The sequence below is a fragment of the Lissotriton helveticus genome, chromosome 7 (assembly GCF_964261635.1).
Source record: "Lissotriton helveticus chromosome 7, aLisHel1.1, whole genome shotgun sequence".
Classification (NCBI taxonomy): domain Eukaryota; kingdom Metazoa; phylum Chordata; class Amphibia; order Caudata; family Salamandridae; genus Lissotriton; species Lissotriton helveticus.
Window position 1 is genome coordinate 1,252,841,367 of NC_136068.1, and position 24,819 is coordinate 1,252,866,185.

The 24,819-nt window shown below is 46.4% G+C and overlaps 1 protein-coding gene across 3 annotated transcripts in view; it reads left to right on the plus strand.

The window, feature by feature from the left end:
• Window positions 1–24,819, plus strand: part of LUC7L3 (LUC7 like 3 pre-mRNA splicing factor) — a 381,484-nt gene that overhangs the window by 220,545 nt on the left and 136,120 nt on the right. For all 3 annotated transcript variants that reach the window (XM_078654427.1, XM_078654426.1, XM_078654425.1), the window contains exon 9: window positions 17,423–17,574. In XM_078654427.1, coding sequence (XP_078510553.1) covers window positions 17,423–17,574 — 152 coding nt within the window. The remainder of the gene's footprint in view (window positions 1–17,422; window positions 17,575–24,819) is intronic.

A 24,819-nucleotide genomic window follows, 5' to 3' on the forward strand; every position in this document is an offset into this window, starting at 1 on the left:
GCCTCCTACTTGCTGCCTTGAAAATACCTCTCGCCGCCCCAGCTTCGTGGGTGCGACTCGCGGCTCGAGGTTTCCGTGCCTGGGACCAGCGGGTGGATCGGAGGATTGTTCTGCCCACCAGGAGACTCTTTGCTGCCTTCAGTTTGTTGTGGGAATCTCGGCGGGTGCGGCGGCCAGGGACTGAGAGTACCAGCATTCCCTGACATTGCCAACAGCTGTACTCTTCCCCAGCCGGCCCGCCTCCTTGACCTATTCATTGAGGTCCTGTTCCGGTCCCGCGGGACGCGCGCGGGTCAAAGCGCGGGGCTAAGCCCGGGCAAAGGGCGGGCCCTCTGTGGCCCTCCGTGGACCGAGGGTGACCAAACAGGCCCCTTCCTTTCGACCCCACTGAGAGAGGAGGTAGAGTGTATCCACCTATTATTTAACTATTTCTGTAGTTCAACTAATTCCCATCCTAAACATGCCATGCAAGGGGGGAACAAGCTTAGCTATGCAGAGGGGCCCAGGTCAAGGGGTACCAAAGCATCACATGATTAGCACATGCCCATTGCTTACTGTCCTCGAGACAGACCACAATTCTCCTCGTTACTCTCCAATTAGTACGCAATCTCCCCCACAAACTCCCCCAATAGTGCAAAACCTGTCCCTGTGGGATGAACTAAATAGTTTATGCCATACTAAATACGTCACAGTGGAATCACCCTCTCTTGCTAAAAGCACCAGCACTGCAAGTACTAAAGCCAGTATACGGGAATCTCCCTTTTTACTTAAGAAAGACAACACCCAAGTCTCAGTCCTCCCTCGGCCATTACCCATTAAAAGAAAGCATGATGAGGACAATGTCGAAGGGACTCATTCTAAACTCCATAAACCATCCGTAAACCCCACATCTCCTGCCAATAATCTCCCTATCATCCTGGAGACTGCAGACAAACTGGATGATTCAATACTCTACCCCCAGTTGTCTCTATTGATCCAGATCGAGCAACTTGTTAAAACCATCATTTCCCCACTAGTAGAAAAAATTAATTCCATAGGGGAAAGGCTCTCAGGTCTAGAGAATAAAATCACGGCCATTCTGACACCTAACAATAACTCAGTAACATCGATTCGTTCCCAGCCATTTACTACCTTGGAAACAGCCAAGTCAACTTCCAATCACAAAAACGCTCAAGCCACATTACAACCACCTAAAATCCCAGACCCAACCGCTTCCAAAGCCCCCTTCAAACCTGCTTCATCAAGGTCCTCAGGGGCTAAAACAGCACGCAAACCACCATACATACACCTTCCCCCCAGAAGCCGCGCCATATGTGTCCGTCCTTTCAGGAGTACCTGCACTCACGATGGGTAAAGCCGAAAGACAGCAGGACTTATTGAACAAGGTTATATTCTGGTTGGGAAAAAACAGACCCCTATCACCGGATCAGGATGGCGGAATCCTGAGTGTGAGAAGGGTGGGCTGGCTGGGCTCACTACCAAAAAACATTCCCGGGGACTTGGTACTGGTTAAATTCAGGAATCGGAGCATCGTCCCATACTTAAGATCCTGCCCGCCCCAAGAAGGAGATGGCCCAATAAGCACTTGGGATCTACTTGACTTTTATCCATGTACGCCAAATATCCCCCTGTTAAGACCAACAGTAGAGCACCATCATGTACTGGGAGGGGGGGTTCATGTATCTGGTGGTACTAGTTTTTCCGTTCCCAATAGATTTGAATCATTGTACAAATATTGCAACTAATGAGTGCTCCCACCTATAGGGACAATTTTATGTATTTTTACAGCTGACAGGGATAAACCGCATGAATAACATGTTACACTATGGAACTTTGAGGCTGGGGTTCATAATTCAATTGCATTCACAGCTAATTTCCTCTTAAATGTAATGCTATATTTGTGTACATTATGTATTGATATTTTGATGATGCTGCTTTTATGATTTTTAATCTTACAAAAATCGAATAAAGCTTTATTACGACTTACGACTACGACTTGACTTGTGTTTTAGATGTAAAAAATAATTCCTAGCCACATTTCTTACTTGTATGTAACATGTGCATCCACAGTTGTAACCTTTTTGACTAGGCCGGTATGGATAAAACAAACATTTTGGACTAAACAAGAGGCAATAAAGAAGATCTACCTTTCTTTCCAAAATGATTATCTGGGGCTGGTGGTTGGATCTTGTGTGTGCTAAGGCCTGGAATTGCCGGTGCTGCTGGCACTTGAAAGCAGTGGGCCTCGCCTGATGCAGAGGACTGAGAGGTGGTTGAAGGCGCAACCTGGGCCCTAGGGCATGTGGAGACTAAGGCGGTGGTGTACCCCTAGCTCTCGAGTCCATAGTTGGGGCTATGGATAGAGAGAGCCGTGCGCAGTGCGGCAGTTTCGTTGGAAGCTGTGTGGGCCGTGCCCCAGAGGAATCCGACACGGAGCGGGTGTGAGGTTGGTTACTACTGATGGATACATCTGCAAGTGGATTCATCACCTTGTGAATATCCCCCTGCGTCAGCAACATTCGGAAATTCTTATTGTAGCTTTGCGCCGACGTGGACGACGTCACAGAAGCACGGTATCGCGCGCTGCTCCGCTGATGTCACCGACTCCATAATAGGCCCACGTCAGCGTGATGACATCAGTTCCCTTTTTTCCGTGTCATCGACGCTAACGGTTTTCGAGGGATACTCTCTAGCTTTGATAGTAACTTTGTTACCGTTTGTTGGTTTTCGTGTTTCTTGTATCGCTTTCTCCTGTCGATATGTCATCGAAAAAGACCAGATTCAAGCCGTGTGGTGAATGCGGGAAAATGATGTCGATCACGGACCCGCATGAAGATTGCGTTTGGTGCCTGAGCTCAGACCATGATGTCCAAGGGTGTCCATCCTGTAAGATGTAAGAAGAGAGAGGCGAAGCTCCTGGTTGCCAAGATGAAGGGTAAAAAGGACAGGAAGAGCTCGAGGTCTCGTTTGAGGTCGCCCTCGAGGTCGTCATCGGGGCATGCTCCAGGTCGACAAAAAAGAAGCACAAGAAGAGGAAGCATGGGTCTCGACATCATTCGGAGAAAGATTCGGATTTGAGACCGAAGTCGCCAAGCAGGAAGCATCTGGAGGATGTTATATCTCTGAGGCCTCGCCCATGGAGTTGCCGGAGCATTCACCGGCTCCAGTGTCTAATCCCTCTCCGGTGCCGTCTCCAACTCAAGAGGAAGAAGAGGCTCCCCTGCCTGAGGGTTCGACGACTCCGGCTCACCAACCTGAAGATGAGACGAATCCGGTGCCTCCTCGAGAGCAGCATGTGGGTTCATACCCTCATTTTCTGGGCCCAGGTCAAGATCCTACACAGTTTTTAAACGCTATGTATGGTGTCTATGCAAGAGCCTTGTACCCCTCTGGTGCAACCGCTGGTCCCATGGGTCCGATGGCATTGAACCTGGGAGTCCCCCAGACTTATGCTCCGGGGCCGTTCATGCCATTTATGCCGGCTCCTACACCGCCATGACATTTCTCGGTGCCGCCGAAGCCTTTGACGCCGATGCCTTAGTCACCGGCGCCGGTTCCAGTCCCGGTCCGACCTCGAACAGCGGCCTGGTCCTCCTGCTCCGGCTCTGTCTGAGTCTATTCCGGATCCGCCGACCGAAGGAGAGGTCGAGACCTGAGGCTCAACGACTTCTAGAGGAACAAAGATACAGAGAAGTCGAGATGGAAGAGGGAGAGCTACAGGATACTGAGGATTTCTTTGACTTGAGAGGCTAGTGGATTGGAACTGTCTCCGGATTGGGAGTTAGCCTCTGTCTCAGATGCCCCTTCTAAAGATGTGGCTCCATATCATGTGGTCATCAAGAAGTCAGCTGATCTATTGAATTTAACTCTACCTACTGCAGAGTACAAGTCGAATACTTTGACAGAAGTCCTCCACTCTCCATCTTCTGTTGTAGAGCCCATGCTTCCTTTCAATGAAGCTTTGACGGAACCAATCTTAGAGGTGTGGAATAGACCTCTTACAGCTCCTGCTGTCTCCAAAGCTGTTGCAAGAAGATACAGGGTGGCTCCTGGAGACCCAGACTTTTTATCTTTGCATACTTTGCCAGAGAGCTTGGTGGTACAGACAGCCTGCTCCAAAAAATCTGCAGGTACTTTCCCTCGGGTTCCTGGGGACAAGGAGTCTAAAAAGCAGGACCAAGCCACAAAGAAAGTCTTTTCATCGGCGAATATGGCTCTCAAGTCAACAAATGCTACATGCCTCTTGGGGCGTTACATCCATGCTTTGATGGATTCTGTGAAACAACTAGCTCCTAAAATTCCCGAGGAGGACAGAAACATTTTTTAATGAGGTGCTTGTTGACACTCAGGCTGCTGCTGGGCAAGTCATCCAGAGTGCATTGGACACAGCTGACTCGGTGGCGAGAGTCATGGGATCTTCAATTGCCACCAGAAGAGTGGCCTGGTTGAAGTCCTCCGAATTCTCTGCGGATGTCCAGGCTGCCTTAATGGATCTACCTTTTGATGGCTCTGGCCTTTTCGGAAAAAAGGCTGATGCTGTGTTGGAGAGATTCAAAGACAGCAGAGCTACGGCCAGATCCTTGGGTTTACAATCCAGGGGAACTGTGGGCAAAAGGTATAGGGGATTTGGGAGGTCCTCCTTTCGTCCCTACAAGCAGTCGCAACAACCGCAAAATCCGCTGAATAAGTCATACAGGGGGCAAACAAAGAGCTCGTCCTCGAGGACGTCAAGCTTCCTCCTCCTCCTCCTCCTCTTCCTCTCCCCACCCCCCTCCAACATCAGCAAAGCAGCCCTAGATCCGCCATTCCGGATCATGCGGGTCCTGTGGGGGGTCGGCTTACCTATTTTCTACGAGATTGGGAATCTGTCACATCGGACCTTTGGGTTCTCAATCTCGTGGAGAATGGGTATGCTCTTCCCTTTCGGGAGTTCCCTCTGAATTACCCTTCTTGCCAAGGGTTTTGCTCAGAGGACCACCTGCTACTCCTGCAGGAAGAAGTCCTGGCGTTACTGAGAAAAGGTGCGATAGAGATGATTCCGGAGCAGGAAAGGGGACAGGGATGCTACTCCCGGTATTTCCTGATCCCCAAGAAGGATGGCAGACTTCGTCGAATCCTGGATCTCAGGGTCTTGAACCTCTTTCTGAAGCAAGAGAAGTTCAAGATGCTCACCCTTGCACAGATTCTTCAAGCGCTGCTGGAAGAAGACTGGATGGTGTCGATCGACTTGCAGGATGCATATTTCCACATCCCCATCCTGAAGTCGCACAGGAAGTATCTCCGTTTTATGGTGGGATCGCAGCAGTACCAGTTTGCGGTCCTTTCCTTTGGTCTTACTACTGCGCCTCGAGTCCTCACCAAGGTGATGGCTGTGGTGGCGGCACATCTCAGAAGATCAGGGATACCAGTTTTCCCTTAACTGGACAATTGGCTAATCAAGGCAGAATCCCCAGAGAAGGTGCTCCATCATCTGCAAGTCACAACTCAGTTGTTGCTCAGATTGGGTTTTTCGATAAATGTAACCAAATCTCACCTGGTGTCCTCCCAGCGCAAACTGTTCATAGGTGCTGTACTGGATACAACTGTGTGTCTGGCATTCCCACCTCCTCAAAGGATTCGCGACATACAGGAAATTATTCCTTTATTTTACAATGGAGCGGTCGTTTCAGTCCTGAAGGTCCTCCGTCTGCTCGGTCTGATGGCTTCCTGCATTCTGTTGGTCAATCATACATGCTGGCACATGAGGGCACTCCAGTGGTGCCTCCGCAGGCAGTGGTATCAGCACAACGGAGATCTCAGGGAGTCAGTGAGGATCTCCAGAGAAGCTGCGGTGGATCTGTCTTGGTGGAGCGTGGAGGGCAATCTGACTCAAGGAAAGCCCTTTCATCTTCCTCCTTCGGTTGCCACAGTAATAATGGATGCATCCACTCTAGGGTGGGGTGCTCATCTGGGGGATCTGGGGATCAAGGGTCTTTGGTCTCCAGAGGAAAGGTTACTTCACATCAACCTTTTAGAGTTGCGGGCAATACGTCAGGTGCTCAAGGCCTTCCTCCCTTCCCTTCTCGGTCAGTCGGTTCAAATCCTGACGGAGAACACTACCGCGATGTGGTATGTCAACAAGTAGGGACGAGTGGGATCACAGGGTCTCTGCAGAGAGGCTCTGCGTCTCTGGTCCTGGGTTCAGAACCATCAGATTTGTCTGATTGCAAATCATCTGGCCAGAGTTCTGAACGTACGTGCAGACAGTCTGTCGGCAGTTCTCGGCCGACCCCGAGTGGAGGCTTCATCTGGAGGTGGTTCGTCACGTCTTTCGGACGTGGGGAACTCCTCCCGTGGACCTGTTCGCCACTCTCGAACCCTCACTGCCCGTTATTCTGCAGTCTCCAGTATCCGATGCAGGGAGATTTGGAGGACGCGTTTCAGTTGAGTTGGGACTCAAGACTCCTTTACGCGTTTCCTCCCATAGCCTTGATTCCTCGAGTTGTGAGGAAGATTCGCCAAGACCGGGCCCAAGTTATATTGATCGCCCCGGATTGTCCAAGAAGGGTGTGGTACACAGATCTTCTACACCTCTCCTCGTGCCCGCCGCTCCGTCTCCCTCTCAGAGCAGATCTCCTCTCTGATGGAGAGACCGGTTCTACACCCCCCACCTCCAGACCTTACACCTTCATGCCTGGAGATTGAACGGGGCAACCTGAATTCTTTTTCTCTCTCACTTGATGTGGTGGATGTCATTTTATTGGCGCGGCGTGATTCCACCAAGTCTATCTACTCTTATAGATGGTCTAAATTTGTCTCTTGGTGTGGGGAGAAGTCCATTGACCCTTTGAAGGCTCGATTGTCTGACATACTTCAGTTTGCACTTTCTTTGGCTCAGCAAGGGTTTGCTGTGGCTACGGTCAAAGGTTATCTTTCGGCCTTGTCAGCATTTCTCTGCCTGATCAGCCGTCCTTATTTAAATCTCCTATTGTGTTTAGGTTTCTAAAAGGCCTTTCCTCCTACTCCCTTTATTGTGCCTCAATGGGACTTGAATCTTGTTCTCACTTTCTTGATGGGTTCACCTTTTGAACCTTTGCACAAGTGTTCCTTGAGACTGTTGTCTTTTAAAACGGTCTTCCTGATTGCAATTACCTCGGCAAGGAGGGTAAGTGAGCTTCAAGCTCTTAGATCAAAGATCTCCATTCTTGATCATTCATGCTGAACGAATGGTACTCTGCACCAGGGCTACTTTTCTGCCTAAGGTGGTAACTCCCTTCCATCTAGGGCACTCTATTACCCTTCCTACCTGGCAGATGTATCAATCAGAAGAACAAGTTACTTACCTTTGATAACGCTTTTTCTGGTGGATACAGTATCTGCCTGTGGATTCCTCACTGACCCACCCGCCTCCCCGTTGTCCACTCTTCTATACCTGATTTAGTGTAATGTAAATATTTTATTGTCAATGGAAATGTGTTATCATAATTGCTTTCCTGCATTGACTACACATCGTATATGTTACTTTAAATATTTGGTACTGTGTACATTGTGTGTATATCTACTGTTGTTGATCCGTCCGTGTGCCTCGAAGGCACGGAAAAAAGGGCGGAACTGATGTCATCACGCCGACGTGGGCCTATTAAGGAGTCTGTGACATCAGCAGAGCCGCGCGCGATGTCGTGCTTCTGTGACGTCGTCGCGAAGCTACAAAAAGAATTTCCGAATGGTGCTGACGCAGGGGGATATTCACAAGGTGAGGAATCCACAGGCAGATACTGTATCCACCAGAAAGTGTTACCGAAGGTAAATTGATACTTGTAAATTGATACTTGTATAGCGCACTACTCACCCGCAAGGGTCTCAAGGCGCTTGTACGAATACCGCTGTGGAACCCATCCTGGCTTTCCCTGTGAGGTGTCCACTCCTGGGCACCCCCAAGGTGGAGGCCAGGCATCCTTAGCGTTGTGGGGGCCGTTGTGGAGATTAAGCAAGCTATTGCCCAGAGTTGCAGAGTGGGACTCCATGATTGGAATAGGCACCGAGGCGAGAATTATCAGGTCCCTGGAATTTTTTGAGCCCAAGACCCGCCGAGGTGGGGAATTGAACCCTGGTCCCAGGCTAGACCTCTGCATCAGGGTCTGCCGCTCTAACCATTGAGCCACACTTCTCCACAAGGTAAGTAACTTGTTCTTTACAAGTGTTTATCTGGGCCTGGGGGTTGGATCTCGTGTATGCTGCGGCCTGGATTTGCGGGTGCTGCTGGCGCTTGAAAGCAGTGGGCCTCACCTGACGTAGAAGACTGAGAGGCGGTTGAAGGCAACCTGGGCCCTAGGGGACGATGAAACTGAGGCGATGCTCGACTTTATAGTCCTGGCTATAGACAGAGAGAGCCCGGCGCAGTACGGCGGTCTCAGAGGAAGCTGTGCAGGCCGGAGGAATCAGACACGGAGCGAGTGTGAGCTTGGTTTACAAGAGATTCTTGCCGTTTTGATAATGTGAGGTGATACTAACTACTATTACTTCATTCTTACTGCTAGCCTCCTGCTCATCACCGTTCTTCCTAAACGTAGTGCCATTTTCCAACCTGCAGCGATCAGTGAATGGCAGTCTTCGAGCAATGACCTCATCGGTATTAGGCTGCCGTCTAGTGGTGGGTGCGTATTCCATTGTAGTGACGTTATCGCTCAGCAAAGGAGCATTAATTTGGCTGAAGTTACCTCTGCCTTATGGAACAATCCGCCGCCAACATACTTTACTCTGCAGACCAAAGGGCGCGCGCACACGTGCTCGCCTAACGGTCTCCCTCTCCTTTCTCCGTGGCCGTACTGCATCACTAACGATAAATAGACCGCCCGTCATCGCGTGACACATCCGCCCATAGCAGGCGACACAGTACCGTGTCGCGACACAGAGTTTGGAAAGCTCTGCCTTAGGCAGTACTAGTTGGCACAGCACACAGGCATTGTGTCATGTCAACTTTATCATTTTGTTGTCTGCACCAGGTCATGCATGCTGCTGTGGCAGTCTGCATGGCCTAGTTGAGAGGTCCCCTGGGGACCGTCTTCAGTCCCAGTGCCCTAGGTATTCAGATACATTTTACTAGGGACTTACAGGGGGCCTGAAGGGTCAATTGTGGAACACTTTTAGGGAAGAACACGGGTACTGGGAACCTGGACAGCAGGGACCCAGTACTCTACACAATCAATACGGAACTATAGAGGGTTAAAGGAACCAGGTCGCCCTCCTATCAATAAGTCAATAAACAAACAAGACCTGCTCCTTAGGGCTTATTCTTTCTTAATGTGGACGTGAACTAGCTTTCTCTTACTGTACATGTAGATTACTCCAATTTCTCGTAAGGTAATAGCAACCCACTTTTCACGCCCTTTTCTTAAAACATATGTCTTTTGTCAAATGACAGTCAAAAACCCTTCTAATGCTTTTTAGAGGGATCACCTTGGTGTATTTACCAAAACAAACACATCCTTATACTTGTTATAATAATCCAACAATGTGAAAAAATGGTGAAAGCAAAATGGCACTTCACGTGCGCACCACCAGTGGAACTTTCCTGATTGGTACTCACCATGCTTATCATCGGCCACCGTTTTGCTAAAAATTATATATGAGTGTCCAAAAATAACAGTGATCAGATTGATTAAAAAACAACACACCCTTTGGGTTTTTGTGACTATCACCACAAAACACGACCCAAGGATAAAATAAAATTGTAGTAGACCACACAGATTCTCCAACTTTATGCTTTCCTTGTGTGTTTACTCAGAAATTTAAAACCGGTTGCATACATGCAAAACCAAATCTTCATTGCCGACATGTTTCATCACCATAAAATCTTCTGGCGATTTCGTCAGGGTTGGGTCAAACGTCGCTAGGACACTGGAACATTTTTCTTAAAATGACATAAGGAGGCCCGTGTCAATCATACCAGCTCTCCTTTATTTGAGGGGGATCCTATCGTGAACACCTCCCTTTATAGACAAATCATGCACATGGTTTCGCCTGTTTCCAAGCTGTGTGCCTCGAGAAGGCAAATCATGCACATGGTTTCGCCTGTTTCCAAGCTGTGTGCCTCGAGAAGAGCCACACAGCTTGGAAACGGGCGAAACCATGTGCAGACTCCTTTGCTGCACATATGATCAGAAAGGGAGAAGGAATCATTAGGTGGCCCGGTTTGCAAGTAAAAGGATTCTCCTGTGGATCCCTTTAAAATATTGCCAGTTATCAACATCTGCACCTACATACTCCTACTTATAGCCTGCTGTCTGTCATCTCCATTATCTCCCTAGGAATGAGTGGGGAGGAAGTATTCCTTGTCTGAATTCCGGCACCTAGTTGGTGTATTGCACAGGTTCCCTGTCTTAAGGTAGCATTATAGAAGTTGAGCTGGACTTTGCTGGTTTGGATTCAGGTTTTATAGGCACCAAAGTTCAGTGAGTGTAAGCCTGAACAGGCACCTCACTTGGTCGCCAGTCCTGCAGAGATGGTGGAAGGAGCATGTTTCCACCTAGTCAAGTACTTCACAGGTGAATCTCTCCTAGGTCTAAAGTCAGACATTAAAGGCCTGGTCAAGCTAACCTTTCACAGACTCCAGGGTTCAAACGTATATATTTTTTTAAAAATCTTTTTATTAACAGTTTTAAGGAATACAGTACAAACATGGTCGTTCATCAATATGATTAGCAAATTAAATGACCTCCGCATACATCATTAACAGCTACAGTGGAGAAGCGTGGCTCAATGGTTAGAGCGGCAGACCCTGATGCAGAGGGACCAGGGTTCAATTCCCGCCTCGGCGGCTCTTGGACTCAATTTCCCCAGACCTGATAATTCTCACCTCAGTGCCTAGTTTAATCATGGGTCCCACTCTGTGACTCTGGGCAATAGCTTGCTTAATCTCCACAACGTCCCCAGCAGCGCTTGGATGCCTGGCTTCACCTTGGGGGTGCCCAGGAGTGGACATTTCACAGGAAAGCCAGGATGGGTTCCACAGCGGTATGAATAGAGCGCTACGAGACCTTTGGGTAGAAGTGCGCTATATAAATACAAACACATTTACATTTACTCTTCCCCGCTGTACTGACAAACGTACGTAGTCCAAATCGACGAGAGGATCTCAAATCTAAACAGCCTGATCAGACGGGCCCAGGAAGCCGCAGACGCCCGCAGCAAGGATGTGACTGTACACCTATAGTGGAGAAACTTTGTTCACTCCCAGGCATAATGGAAAAGCTTGTAGTAGACCTTAAAGAAATAGCAAAAGCTAACCCCATCCCTGGAAATAGTAGTGACGCAGATTCAGGAAATCCAAGTGAAGACCCTCAAGGACAATCAGGCTCTAACTTAAGGCCAAGAGGGGAAGTAGGCATCAACTCCACACGACTCAAAGAGATAGCGGTGCATGGTTGCGGAAGGATTGAACAGCAATTTCCCCAGGGCACCGGCAGAGCAAATTCCACCCTTCCTTCTCCAATTGAACAAGACGAGGGTGCACCAGTGGGAAAAGTGAAAAGACAAAGAAAGCGGAAAGGTCGCAACAAAATTATAAGGAGCAAACAAATCTTAAATCTCTATCCGATGTTCAACACCCTTAGACGACCAGGAGCCTTAGGAGACATCAAAAAAACTCCTCCGATCCAGTAATTACAACGGTAGATCAACCATCCATCCAGGATAGTGATAGTAGGAAGAGTGACAATTCCTGCTCGCCAATAATAAAGAAATCATTAATGTCACCTCTAGGGAAATGTGTCCCCAGTGGCGTAAAAGAAGATAAAACTACTGCCAACACGGCTCCCCCAAACATACCTATCAAGCAGAACGAAAAGGCCGAGAACCACACATCAAGTTTTGAGACAACGAAGCCTGGAGGCCCCATGCTAATGCAGGTAGGCACGGTTAACTGTGCCAACAACCAACAGGGCACACGCTCGGCAAGTGCTAAATGGGCCTCCGGTCAAGTAAATAATGAAAGGCTTGATACCGTGCAAAACGAGGCCCTTCCCACAGGCCCCCTGTTAAAGGGTGCTCAAACGTCTTATGCGGATAAAATAGAGGCCATCCCTTGGCCGATCAGCACAGTACCGAGAGGGGACGCCCTTTCTACCATCTTCTACCCTGAATACAAGTCTAAAGGTAGCCATGACGTCCTAAATCGGGGTAACATCTTAAAGCTGATTCAAGCGACCGGCCTGTCAAACACAATAACTTCACAAGATATAATATCGGTCGAATTCATTGCCTCGTGTCAAGGTCAATTTAACGAATCCACAAAGGTCACCTGGCGCACCGCAGAGGCAATGAACAGCATTCATGGGGCAATCAACACCTTCAAGCAATGGGGAATACTGATTCAACCGGGCAGGGAAGCGGGTTATCCACACGTCTTACAGGCAAGCCGTGGTGAGGAACACAGTCGTGCAGGGAGGGGTTCAGTATACTCCGTCCTTAGGGGCGCACGTAACAAAACACCCACTCCCGTCCACACAGTGAGGAAAGCAAGAGACGACAGGATCACACCAACCAGGAATCAGGACGAGGCCGGCACATGGTCATGGTTGGCTGGCGCCCTGAACACAACCCGCCTCTTACGTTGACAGTCCAACAGGGAAGACCGCAATGTCATGACTCCTTTAAAAATCTGTTCATGGAACATTAACGGTCTAACAAGTAAACTTGAGAACGACGCCACAATTTCCTACTTTCAAGGTTTTGATATACTGTTACTACAAGAGACTTGGCTAATGTTACCGCAGCACCTAGAAGGCTTCAAAATTCATCACATTCCAGCAAACAAACTTAACCGTCCAGGAAGAGGGAGTGGCGGCCTTGCAGTCTACATATCAACAAAAAATGCAGTCACCTCCTGGGACCTCTCGGGCTCATCATATAGTCTCCAGTGTGTGGGAATCTCACACGCTTCGAGCAATGGCCAAAGTCGGAGACTGATCTTAATGAACGCCTACGTCCGTCCAAATACAGCATCAAGGAAATCCTTTGTATAAGAAGCCACAGCGTCAGTAGTGAGAGCGCAAACAGGCCCTCTAAATTCAGAAATTCTATTCACTGGTGACTTTAACATGTGGTTAATGTCAGACCTCCAAAAAAATGAGGTCACCAAATCACACGACAGCATCTGGGTGATACCACAGCAGGATCGGCCTGGACGGCACAAGATCGATCCCTATGGAAGCTCTCTACAAGGCAACCTTTAAAACCTCGGTCTTAGAGCATTAAACGGGCGTTTTTCCTCCGACAAGCCTCCTCGATTTTCATATCTATCGAAAAAAGGCACTTCACTAATTGACTATACCTTTGTTAGCCTCTCATTGCTCCATCAAATAGCAGGTTATTGTCTTGGAAACAGAACGGAAAGTGACCATTGTCCCCAAGAAATTATGCTGTGGACCGGTCACAAGCAACATGAAGAAGAAAGGGCTTTGCCATCTGAGAGTATTACAATCAACCTCAAACGAATCAAATGCTCCCCCAAGAATCTTCAATTAGTATCAACAGAGGCCAAACTAATAATTGACCGCCAAAGTAGGAGCCCAGAAAATATAATCACCAACTGGTCAATATTTGCAACCGAACTCATTGACAGATTTGCAAAACCAATAACGCTCACAATCCAAACCGGACAAAAACATACATCCCGCTCGAATCCAGAGATACAATCAGCAATAAGAACTATGAATCTGGCAAGGCGGGCCTTAAAAACTGACCCAATGGATCCCATTAAATTAACAAAATTGAGAGAGGCCCGAAGCAATCATAAGAAAGCGAAACTTGAGCTACGAATACGCCAACGGAACTCTTTCTGGTCCAAACTGCAGTATGACATCAAAACACACAATTCTGCTAGGTTCTGGCGTACAATCAATAGCGTATCTGGGTGCGCACCTAAAGTTGCCTCCTCGTGCATACTTGAGACAGAGTGGGTCGACTTTCTCTATTCTCACTTCAACGATCAGGAAGCGATTACCCACCTAAGTCCACCCTGCTCGGCCAAAGCAACACAAAAAGAGAGTGTCCGGGCATCACTTCTAAATACTGTAAACTCCCCAACAAAGGAATGTCCCTATGCAGATCACAAAACGACACTAACAAAAGAGCAAGTATCGACTAAAAGCAGGGTTGATTCCATAATAGTCCAGAAGGACGAAATAGAAAAAATTATAAAAAAGGGACGGAAGGATGGTGCTCCTGGCCCAGGCGGAAAACCTCAAGCTCTATTTAAGGAAGACGCAACCTTTTGGGCTGCGAACCTAAGCACCCTTTTCACTTCAAGCCTGCAAAATAACATCATACCGCCCTCCTGGCGTGGATCAATCCTCGCACCGATCTTCAAAGGAGGGGATAAAAAATCCCCAGGGAACTATCGCCTCATCACACTTATTGACAATGAAGCAAAGTATTTTGCAGGAATGTTGCTTAACGCACTCAGGGCATGGGCGGATGACAACTCGATAATTCCTCCGAACCAAACAGGCTTCAGAAAAAACACTGGGACCTCCGTCAATCTTATGACCCTCTCTTGCCTGCTTGATCAAGCGAAGTTCTGTTCTTGCCCACTCTATATGGGATTTATTGACTTTCAAGCGGCCTTCGATAACGTTAACAGAAGTAAACTTTGGCAGAAGTTGGCTAGACTTAACATTCCAGCGGACCTCCTAAGAGCCATACAACTTTTACACCAGGACACATGGGTCAAGATTAAGATCGGGGATGGCTCAAGACTATCCCGCCCTATTCTGACGAAAAGAGGCCTCAAACAGGGCTGCGTCTTGGCCCCGACACTTTTTAATCTATTTCTAGCCGACCTGCCCGAAGTCCTCAATAAGGTCAATTCCCATGCTCCCAAACTATCTGGTCTTTTGTTGACAAATCTACTTTACGCTGATGACGTGGTCCTGCTAACTAAAACAAATATCGGAATGCAAAGGCTCCTGGATGCTATCTTGGAATATTCAAACAATAACGAACTTCAAATTAACAACAGGAAGACGAAAATCCTAGCAATTCATCCAAGGAAAGCTAAGAAACAGTGCTGGACCTTGAATAATGAAACCATCGCTGAATCAAACTGCCAGAGGTACCTCGGAGTCACTTTTAACAATAATGAAAAATACAAATCCCACCTTGAAGAACAAAAAAGGAAGGGTGCGGCACTTGCGTTTGCAATTGGATTAATTCAAAAGAAGATGCAAGGCCCAACTCTTGCACCTACACTACTGGCCGCTCAGGCAAAAATTATTCCCACCCTAACCTACGGTAGTGAAGCTCTAAAAGGATTGGACAGTTGCCAACTGGACACAATCATTTCTAAGATCCATAGATCAGTGTTTAAATTACCAACCCATACATCACCGGCACAAATTAGGTTGGAACTAGGCATCTGCAAGCAATCACTGGCTAGAGCGATGTACTTTCTAGTGTGCTGTCACAAATTGAGGCTATCAAAGGAGGGAAGTCTAGGGCACCACCTGTGGGCCAGTATTGACAATAACTCATGGCGAGCAGGACACGACTACTGGTCAAAAGGTCTAACAACCCGATGCCTAAATGACCTCTGGAACTTGCACGCTAGTCAAATGGAATTCAAAAGGCTAGCGAAAATTAGTACCAAACATCTATCAACTTTGGAAGATAAAGCTACACTAGCAAAAAGAAGTCATGGGTGGATGACCCTTCAATCCTATGCCCTGCTAATCCCACAGCCGTACCTTACCATATCTTTTAGTGTACGAACCAAATTAAGTTTCTTAAAGTTGAGACTGGGAGTTATCAACTTGCTGACTCATTGGCCAAAATGGAAGAGAGTTCGGACGTGACCTATGCCGACTGTGTGGGAACCATAAAGAAGACATTGCACACATTGTCTGCTTGTGCCCAAAACTGCTGACCGAGAGACGGGGCCTGCTCAAGCCTCTTTGGAACATACAAATGATCAGAAGCTGTAGAGCAGCAGTCCTGGCCTGCTTTGATCCTAGGAACACTAAATTAAACTGTGCCCTAGTTAAATTCATGGAGCGTGCTGTTAAACTCAGTGAGGCGCCAACAGCATGCGATTCCCCATTGGCATAATGTTACATAAGCTTCACCTGTTATTGCTACCCCTACTGGTTTTATGATGTTATTGCTGGTTTTTATGATTTATGACATTTTAAATGAAATCTTGACATCTTCTTTTTTTTTTTAAAGTTTTGTATTTGCAATGGTTTTTTAAATCACGCAATAAATAAATAAATAAATAAAATAAATGGGGTTCAAACAACGCTGACGAGAAAATAGCTTCAACTGTCTTTCCCAGATATAATGCAATGTCTACAGGTGAAAATATCATAGTCATGGGGCTGGCAATATTAGCACTTGGGAGTGCCTATGTTATTTAGACATCTTCTCTTCCCACTGGCTGCATTTCCTCAGAGAGAACGTCGGAGATCAAGCTAAAATCAGAAAAAAGAGCAGTAGGCAAAATGTCGAAAATAAATCTGTGAGATGAAAAAAAACTCCCCAAAAACTTGTGAGGAAATACAGGGTTGTTCCAAAGTTGTGATCTGTCAAGTCGGGGTAACCAAAACTGAGGTAAAACAGAAAAGTGAGGGTGGATCCATTCTTCAGAAGTAAGCCCAATTCTCTGTAGATAAATCTTACCGACAGGCACTGGTTCAATTAGTTGATGGTCTTCCTTTATTTTTTTTGCTTTTAAGGTCCAGCCTAGAGCACAGAATAATTCTTAGCGTTATGGATCTAGGAGGGAACCCTTACTGAAGAAAGTTGTATGTGATGTGAGGGGCGATGTCACATGCAGCTAATCTTCAAATTGGTCTATAACACAAGGGTTACCCGAAGATCACTAGGGTTTTTTTTTTCTTTTTCAGTTTTATATAGCGCGAACTAGAACCGAACCGAATCAGTTATCAGAGCGCTTTACATAGCACAAGTTACGTTACATGAGGAGACACTTTCATTTTTTAAGGCACGGGGAGATTAAGTGATTTGCCCAGAATCACAGGGGGTTTTTGGCGTCGTTACCGAGACTCGAACCCGAGGTCGAGCGCCTTAGCCGTTAGGCCAACCCCTCTCCCCAGGTTTGAGTTATATATTAAGTACAGTGGTGCCTAATACAAAGCGATGAATCCTGCACTCAAAAAAAGTTTTGTATGCATTTTATAATACATCGTACAAAAACAGTAAGTATTAGCCATCGGTTATGAACAAAGTGAGTTGAACGAATGTGCCTTGTACTCAAGCAGTAAGAGATACACACATGTAGTGTGTGCGAGTGTGTGTGTGTATATATATTATATATTTGTATATACAAATATACAAGATAACATAAGGAAATCCGTTAAGTTAATGACGACATAGTAAACATGTGTTTTATATATGTACCCGATATCATCTGCACTTTTGTTTTTAGAAGCAGAGATAGCCAAAGAAGTCATGATAGAGGAGAGAGAAAACATAGGTCTCGCAGTCGGGACAGAAGATCTAAAAGTCGGGATCACAGAAGTCACAAGCACGGGAGCAAAAGTAGAGAGCGGGATCAAGAGAGAAAATCAAAAGAACGAGGTTGGTTGTTCACTTCATGTTTCTAACCTTGAAGTAGCATGAAGCTAACGTAACATTTGCAGTTTCCTGCAATGCATTGTGCGACTGCCAGTGTCCACATTCAGCAGACTTTCGTTGTTGCTAGCCTGCCTGTATTATGTGTATAGTGTGCCTTTTCAAAAACGGGTTTCAGCACCTTGTTTGCACGGGTGTAGCCTTGTTTCTCTGGCGTTTGCACATCTGTTGTGATTAGCACAATTACATGCTGTATCGGTTATTGCAGACTTTATGAAGCTTTTCCTGAAGTGGAATGCAGATAAAAAAGAAAAAGGCAAGACAGATTTTCTTTTTGCTCTATACTCCTTTATGGCCAACTTTATAAATGGGTCACTAGTTGATGAGGTCTAATACAAGATTATAGACTTGTAAGAAAAATCGTGCTCAAATCGATGAAAAGGTGCATAAATTACAGAAATTCTGGTGAAATCTCGCGGACTTGAAGTAATCGAACATTTTTGTACAATCACATATATTTTTTGGGTAAACCCTCCGTACTTAATTACGTTTTATATTCATCAGCCAGTTACTGGTAATATATGTTCGAGGCATATGGGCTGCAGATGGTACATTTATGAATAGATCGCCATCTGGTGTTGGGCTCGGATGATTGCACTTTGTTTTTCTTCTGGAGAAGTCTTTGTCGTCATAGATGACTCCTCCTCTCGGTGTTAGTGCGCATGGGCATCGGCTCCATCCTTAGATTGTTTTTTTCCGCCATCGGGTTCGGATGAGGATCGAGGCGCTCCGGACCGACTTCAACAAAGAAGGTTATAACCGGCGCGTACCCATTTCCAAATCAACGGTATCGTTATCGAACGCGACTTCACTCCATACCGACGCGGTTCGAAGGACGACGACAACGAGAAACTCGACGTAGTCCAGCCCGGGGTCCATGGAAAGGACTCCATTCAAAAAATGTCCAACGTGTGGTGCTAAGTTCCCACACAAGGACCTACACGAGGTGTGCAACCTCTGCTTGTCCCCTGAACACGAATCCAGGGACTGTGAGGCCTGTGCAGCGTTCTCTTCAAAATCGACGATTAGAAACCGTCGAGCCCGAAGACACGAGGTATCGAGAATGCAGTCACAAGCAATCCCGGAGCTGTTTGAGGACCAGCACCCAGAAGAGGAGGAAGAAGAGGCCGATGAGGCGGGGTCTGAAGCGGACGAGTCCGACGTCGAGGAAATCGACGTCCAACAAACCGTGAGTGACGACGTCCCTTTACCAAAAAACAGACCCCACACGGTATCGACCCCGCCTTCGAGCCCGGTCAGACAACCGAAAAAAGTTTCCAACGCCCCGCCTTCGAGCCCGGCAACGAAACAGAAACCGAAACACTCGGTCTCCCATCATGGTGGTTCCGGTTCCGATAAACGGACCACATCGACACCGAAGCTCCAAGTCAAGGAAAGCTCGAAGTCGAAGCAGTCCATGCGACACCGAAGCACGTTTCGGCGTCGAAAACACCCTCGACACCGGGGACATCTTCGATACCGAAGAAATCGGATCCGAATAAAATCTCGGTACCGAAAACACAAATGGACATTCAAAAGAAAAAACACCTTTCGGAACCGAAAACTGCGGTACCGATACAGGAACACGGGACTGATCCTAAACAAAAGACTCTGTTTATTGACCCAAAGACTGGCAAGGTAGTCACAGAACTACCTAAAAAGAGGAAGAATGAACATTCGGACGACAAGACTCATCGGAAGAAGAGAACAATGGGGACGAATACAACTCCTCCCCCTTCTCCAAAACCCAGACACACACCATCTTCTCCTCTTCCTCACAATAGGCCAAATATTCCTCCCACACGACCATCTACACCAACAACAGATGTAGAGAGTGACACAGGGGAAGGGGAACATCCTGGGGATGATGAAGACACAATCCCAGAGGAGGCAGACCCATGGGAAGAGTATAATGTAGGGTCAGATAATAATGACCCTGAATTGTATCCCTCAAAACCTTCACCTCCTGATGATAACACTGGTTTTGCACAACTCATTAATAGAGCAGCAACATATCATAAGGTAGAACTACATGCAGAACCTCAAATAGAGGATTTCTTATTAGAAACACTACCTACTGCACAAAGAACATCAGGAACACTACCAATGCTGAAGGGCCTTCTCAGTCATACATCAGAGATATTCAAAGACCCAGTGAGGGCTAGGGTACTGAACCCAAGAATCGATAAAAAATATAGGGCAGCTCCAAAAGACCCAATATACATTAAAGGGCAAATTCCTCTAGACTCACTAGTGGTCACTAACGCTCGTAAGAGAGCAAACTCTTTATCTACAGGAGAAGCTCCACCTCCTGACAAAGAGTCTAAACTAATAGATGCATCTGGCAAGAGAGTAGCATCTCAAGCAGCAAACAGCTGGCGCATAGCTAATACGCAAGCACTACTTGCAAGGTATGACAGAGCGCATTATGATGAGTTAGAGAAACTCATCACACATCTCCCTAAAGAACACCAAAAAAGGGCAGATCAACTCATACAAGAAGGAAAGTTAATTACTAACACTTCAATAAAGTGCGCCCTAGACGCAGCAGACACTGCGGCAAGATCTACAAACACAAGCATCATGTTAAGGAGACATGCATGGCTCAGAGTATCAGGGTTCAAACAAGAAGTACAAACATCGTTACTGAACCAACCTTTTGATGGGAAAACACTTTTCGGCACAGGGACAGATGAGGCCTTAGAAAAGATGAAGAAGGATACCGAAACGGCTAAATCAATGGGAGCATTGCAACAGCCGACACAAAGAGGTTCCTTTCGTAGGTCCACCTATAGAGGAGGATCCAAAAATACTGGTACAAGCCAGCAACAAACCTCTTTTACACCTACATCACCCAGAGGTAATTCTAGAGGTGGCTACAGAGGTAACAACAACAAGGGTAGAGGTCGCGGAAACAACAACAACCGCAACTCTCCAACCCCAAAGCAGTGACTTCATACAGCTCCCCCCAGACCATATAACACCGGTCGGGGGACGCCTGTCACAGTTCCTACCTGTCTGGGAAAACATCACATCAGACAGGTGGGTGAGACAAATTATCCAACATGGTTATTGCCTGGAACTCACATCTACCCCACCAAACATCCCCCCCAAACAGCGTCCAATGAAAAAAGATCACATAACACTGTTAAAGCAGGAAGTACTATCCCTGCTAGAAAAGCATGCCATAGAGAAGGTTCCACAACATCAACAAGGAACAGGAGTATACTCCCTATACTTCCTAATTCCCAAAAAGGATGGGTCTCTAAGGCCGATACTGGACCTAAGACCTCTCAACGCATACATAAATTCGGAACATTTCCACATGGTCACGCTCCAACAGGTACTTCCTTTACTGAAGGAAGGGGACTTTCTTTCTACACTGGATCTAAAAGACGCTTACTTTCATATCCCAATTCACAAAGCCCACAGGAAATACCTCAGGTTTGTGGTAGAAGGACAACATTATCAGTTCAAAGTCCTTCCGTTTGGTGTCACAACGGCACCAAGAGTGTTCACAAAATGCCTGGCAGTGGTGGCAGCTCACCTAAGAAGACAACAAATTCATGTCTTCCCATACTTGGACGACTGGCTAATAAAGGCCAGGTCACAAGAGGAATGTCTTCGAAACACACAAAAGACAATTCAGCTACTACACCAGCTAGGATTCACGGTGAACTACACAAAGTCACACCTACAACCAAACAAGGTTCAACAATATCTGGGGGCTACTATAGACACAGAAAAAGCCAAAGTATACCCCAACCCAGTCAGGATCCAAACAATGCTTACAGTCATTCAAAGATTCCAGCCACAGCACTCACTACCAGCAAGAGTGTTCATGCAGCTATTAGGGATGATGTCATCCTGCATACTGCTAATACCATATGCCAAACTACAAATGCGTCCGCTACAAGAATGCTTAGCGACACAGTGGAATCAGGCTCAAGGGCAGATTACAGATCTGGTGTTGGTAGACGACCGCACACACCGCTCTCTGAAGTGGTGGAACACAACAAACATTGCCAAGGGGCGGTCGTTCCTAGAACCAATTCCACAGGTGACAATAACAGCGGACGCATCGCTCACCGGATGGGGAGCACATATGGACAAATACACAGTACAAGGAAGGTGGAGTGTGCAGGAAAGAAGACTGCACATCAATCATCTAGAACTACTAGCAGTATTTCTAGCATTGAAAGCCTTCCAAATACATGTTACCAACAAAGCAGTCCTGATCAGAACAGACAACATGACAGCAATGTATTATATTCAAAAACAGGGGGGGACGCACTCTCTCCAACTATCCAGACTAGCACAGGAAATTTGGAGATGGGCCATTCCTCAAAACATCTATCTGTTAGCAGAACACCTACCAGGAGTCCAAAACCAGATAGCAGACATCTTAAGCAGACAGTCGGAACAAATACACGAATGGGAACTGCACCACCAAATACTGCAGCCATTCTTCAAAAGATGGGGACAACCAGAGATAGACCTCTTTGCCACTCATCAGAACGCAAAATGCCAAAGCTTCGCGTCCAGGTACCCACATCACCTGTCGCAGGGCAATGCGTTATGGATAAATTGGTCCAACAAATTTGCATACGCTTTTCCCCCTCTCCCACTAATCCCATTAGTGGTCAGGAAGCTGCAACAACATTCAATGACCATGATACTAGTAGCACCCACGTGGGCAAGACAGCCGTGGTTCACCACGCTCCTGCAACTCTCACAAGTGCCACATCAAAAGCTACAAATTCTACCCATGCACCTTACACAGAACCATGGAGAAATAATGCACCCAGATCCAACTCAATTGAACTTAGCGATCTGGCTCCTGAGATCCTAGAATTTGGGTACTTAGATCTACCCCCAAATTGCATGGAGATAATTAAACAAGCGAGACGTCCAACCACCAGAGCATGCTATGCAGCTAAGTGGAAGAGGTTTGCTATACACTGTACTAATAACAATATCAACCCTCTGGACGTATCAACAAGGGAGATTATTTGCTACTTATTACACTTACAGCAATGTAATCTAGCGTACACATCTATCAGAGTACATCTAGCAGCTATAGCAGCGTACCTACAAAACAGGCAGCACATATCACTGTTCAGAGTACCAGCGATAAAAGCATTCATGGAAGGACTTAAAAGAGTCATTCCACCAAGATTACCACCTTCCCCAGTCTGGAACCTCAACGTAGTACTCACCAGACTAATTGGGCCACCCTTCGAACCTATGCATAGGTGCGAAATACAATTCCTTACATGGAAGGTGGCTTTCCTTATAGCCATTACCTCACTCAGGAGAGTAAGTGAATTACAGGCATTGACAATACAAGAACCATTCTTAGTTACACCAGAATAAAGTGGTTCTTAGAACAAACCCAAAGTTCTTGCCTAAAGTAATTTCAGCATTCCACATCAATCAGCCAGTGGAACTACCAGTCTTCTTTCCAAAGCCACAGACGGTGGCAGAAAGGGCTCTACATACACTAGATGTCAAAAGAGCCATTTTGTACTACATAGAAAGAACACAAAACTTCAGGAAAACTAAACAACTATTTGTAGCATTTTCCTCAACACATAAGGGCAATCCTATCTCTAAAGCAGGCATCGCAAGATGGATTGTAAGATGTATTCAAATATGTTACATTAAAGCAAAGAGAACATTAACTGTTCCTCCTAGAGCTCATTCTACACGAAAACTAGGAGCATCTATGGCATTCTTAGGGAACATTCCCCTAGATGACATATGTAGAGCAGCAACTTGGTCTACACCACATACATTCACAAAGCACTACTGTGTTGATGTACAGGCTGCACAACAAGCCAGGGTGGGCCAAGCTGTATTAAAAACTCTATTTCAGACAGTTGCGACAGACACGGGTGACCACCGCTAGGGAGGTAACTGCTTTACAATCTATTCATAAATGTACCATCTGCAGCCCATATGCCTCGAACGGAATATGCTACTTACCAGTATGCATCTGTTCTTGGCATAGAGGGCTGCAGAGTGGTACATGCCCTCCCTGCCTCCCCGGAAACCTGTGTCTGTCCCAACATTATCTTATTTAGATACACTTACATGGGCATATCTTTATGTAATATACTACACTACTCCATCTAACCCTACTATGGCAAAACAATCTAAGGATGGAGCCGATGCCCATGCGCACTAACACCGAGAGGAGTCATCATCTATGACGACAAAGACTTCTCCAGAAGAAAAACAAAGTGCAATCATCCGAGCCCAACACCAGATGGCGATCTATTCATAAATGTACCACTCTGCAGCCCTCTATGCCAAGAACAGATGCATACTGGTAAGTAGCATATTCCTTTCTTTCCACAAACCTTCTCATTAATAGTTGTTCTTTTTGCTATTTAACTTTACATGTTTTTGTATTCTTTGGTTTGTCAGACTCTCGTACCTACCAAGTGTGCTATTTGTTCTACGTTATCCTTTTTAAAGTAGCACAGCAGATACACAGCTAATTTCCATGGGCAGAAACGTTTACAAAACAGTGGTTTAAGTGTCTTGTTAACTGAATTTCACATGTGCTAAATACTATTACAGACTTGATGAATGCTTCTTTTGTATAGTCCAGGAGAGGGTTATAGGTCGGCGTCATTTGGATCATAATGTATGTGCAGGCAATTATGATTACAGTAGCCTAAAAATGAGGATAGCATTTTTTTATTTTACATCAATTTCTCTTTTAATAGGATGTGTATCTTCCCATATCCACCCTGATTTGCACCGATTCTTAGGATTTATTTATCAAGTGATATATTTGCAGTGTGAATGGTTATTTGTTTATTTATTTTGATAAACAATTGTATTGTTTTTACAAAGAACAAGCACCAGCAATACGATATTGGATAACACCAATAGTGACACAAGACACTTAACAGAGCAAAGCCATTGTTTTTAAACCCCACCTTGCAGCATTCAGTACAAACATCATGTATAGAGTTCAGGCTACACCATGGCACCCAGCCATTTGCCCCACACCCTCCTTCGCCATATCTCAGAACCTGGTGGCGTGGGAAGCTTCCAGGAGGCGGCTATGTCCCGCTTGGCCACAACCATGGCTGTGTTGTAAAGTAATTTCTCGTTTCTGGATCAGTCTAGTCCATCTGTAATCCCGAGAAGGGAGTGGCGTGGATCGTGAGGAAC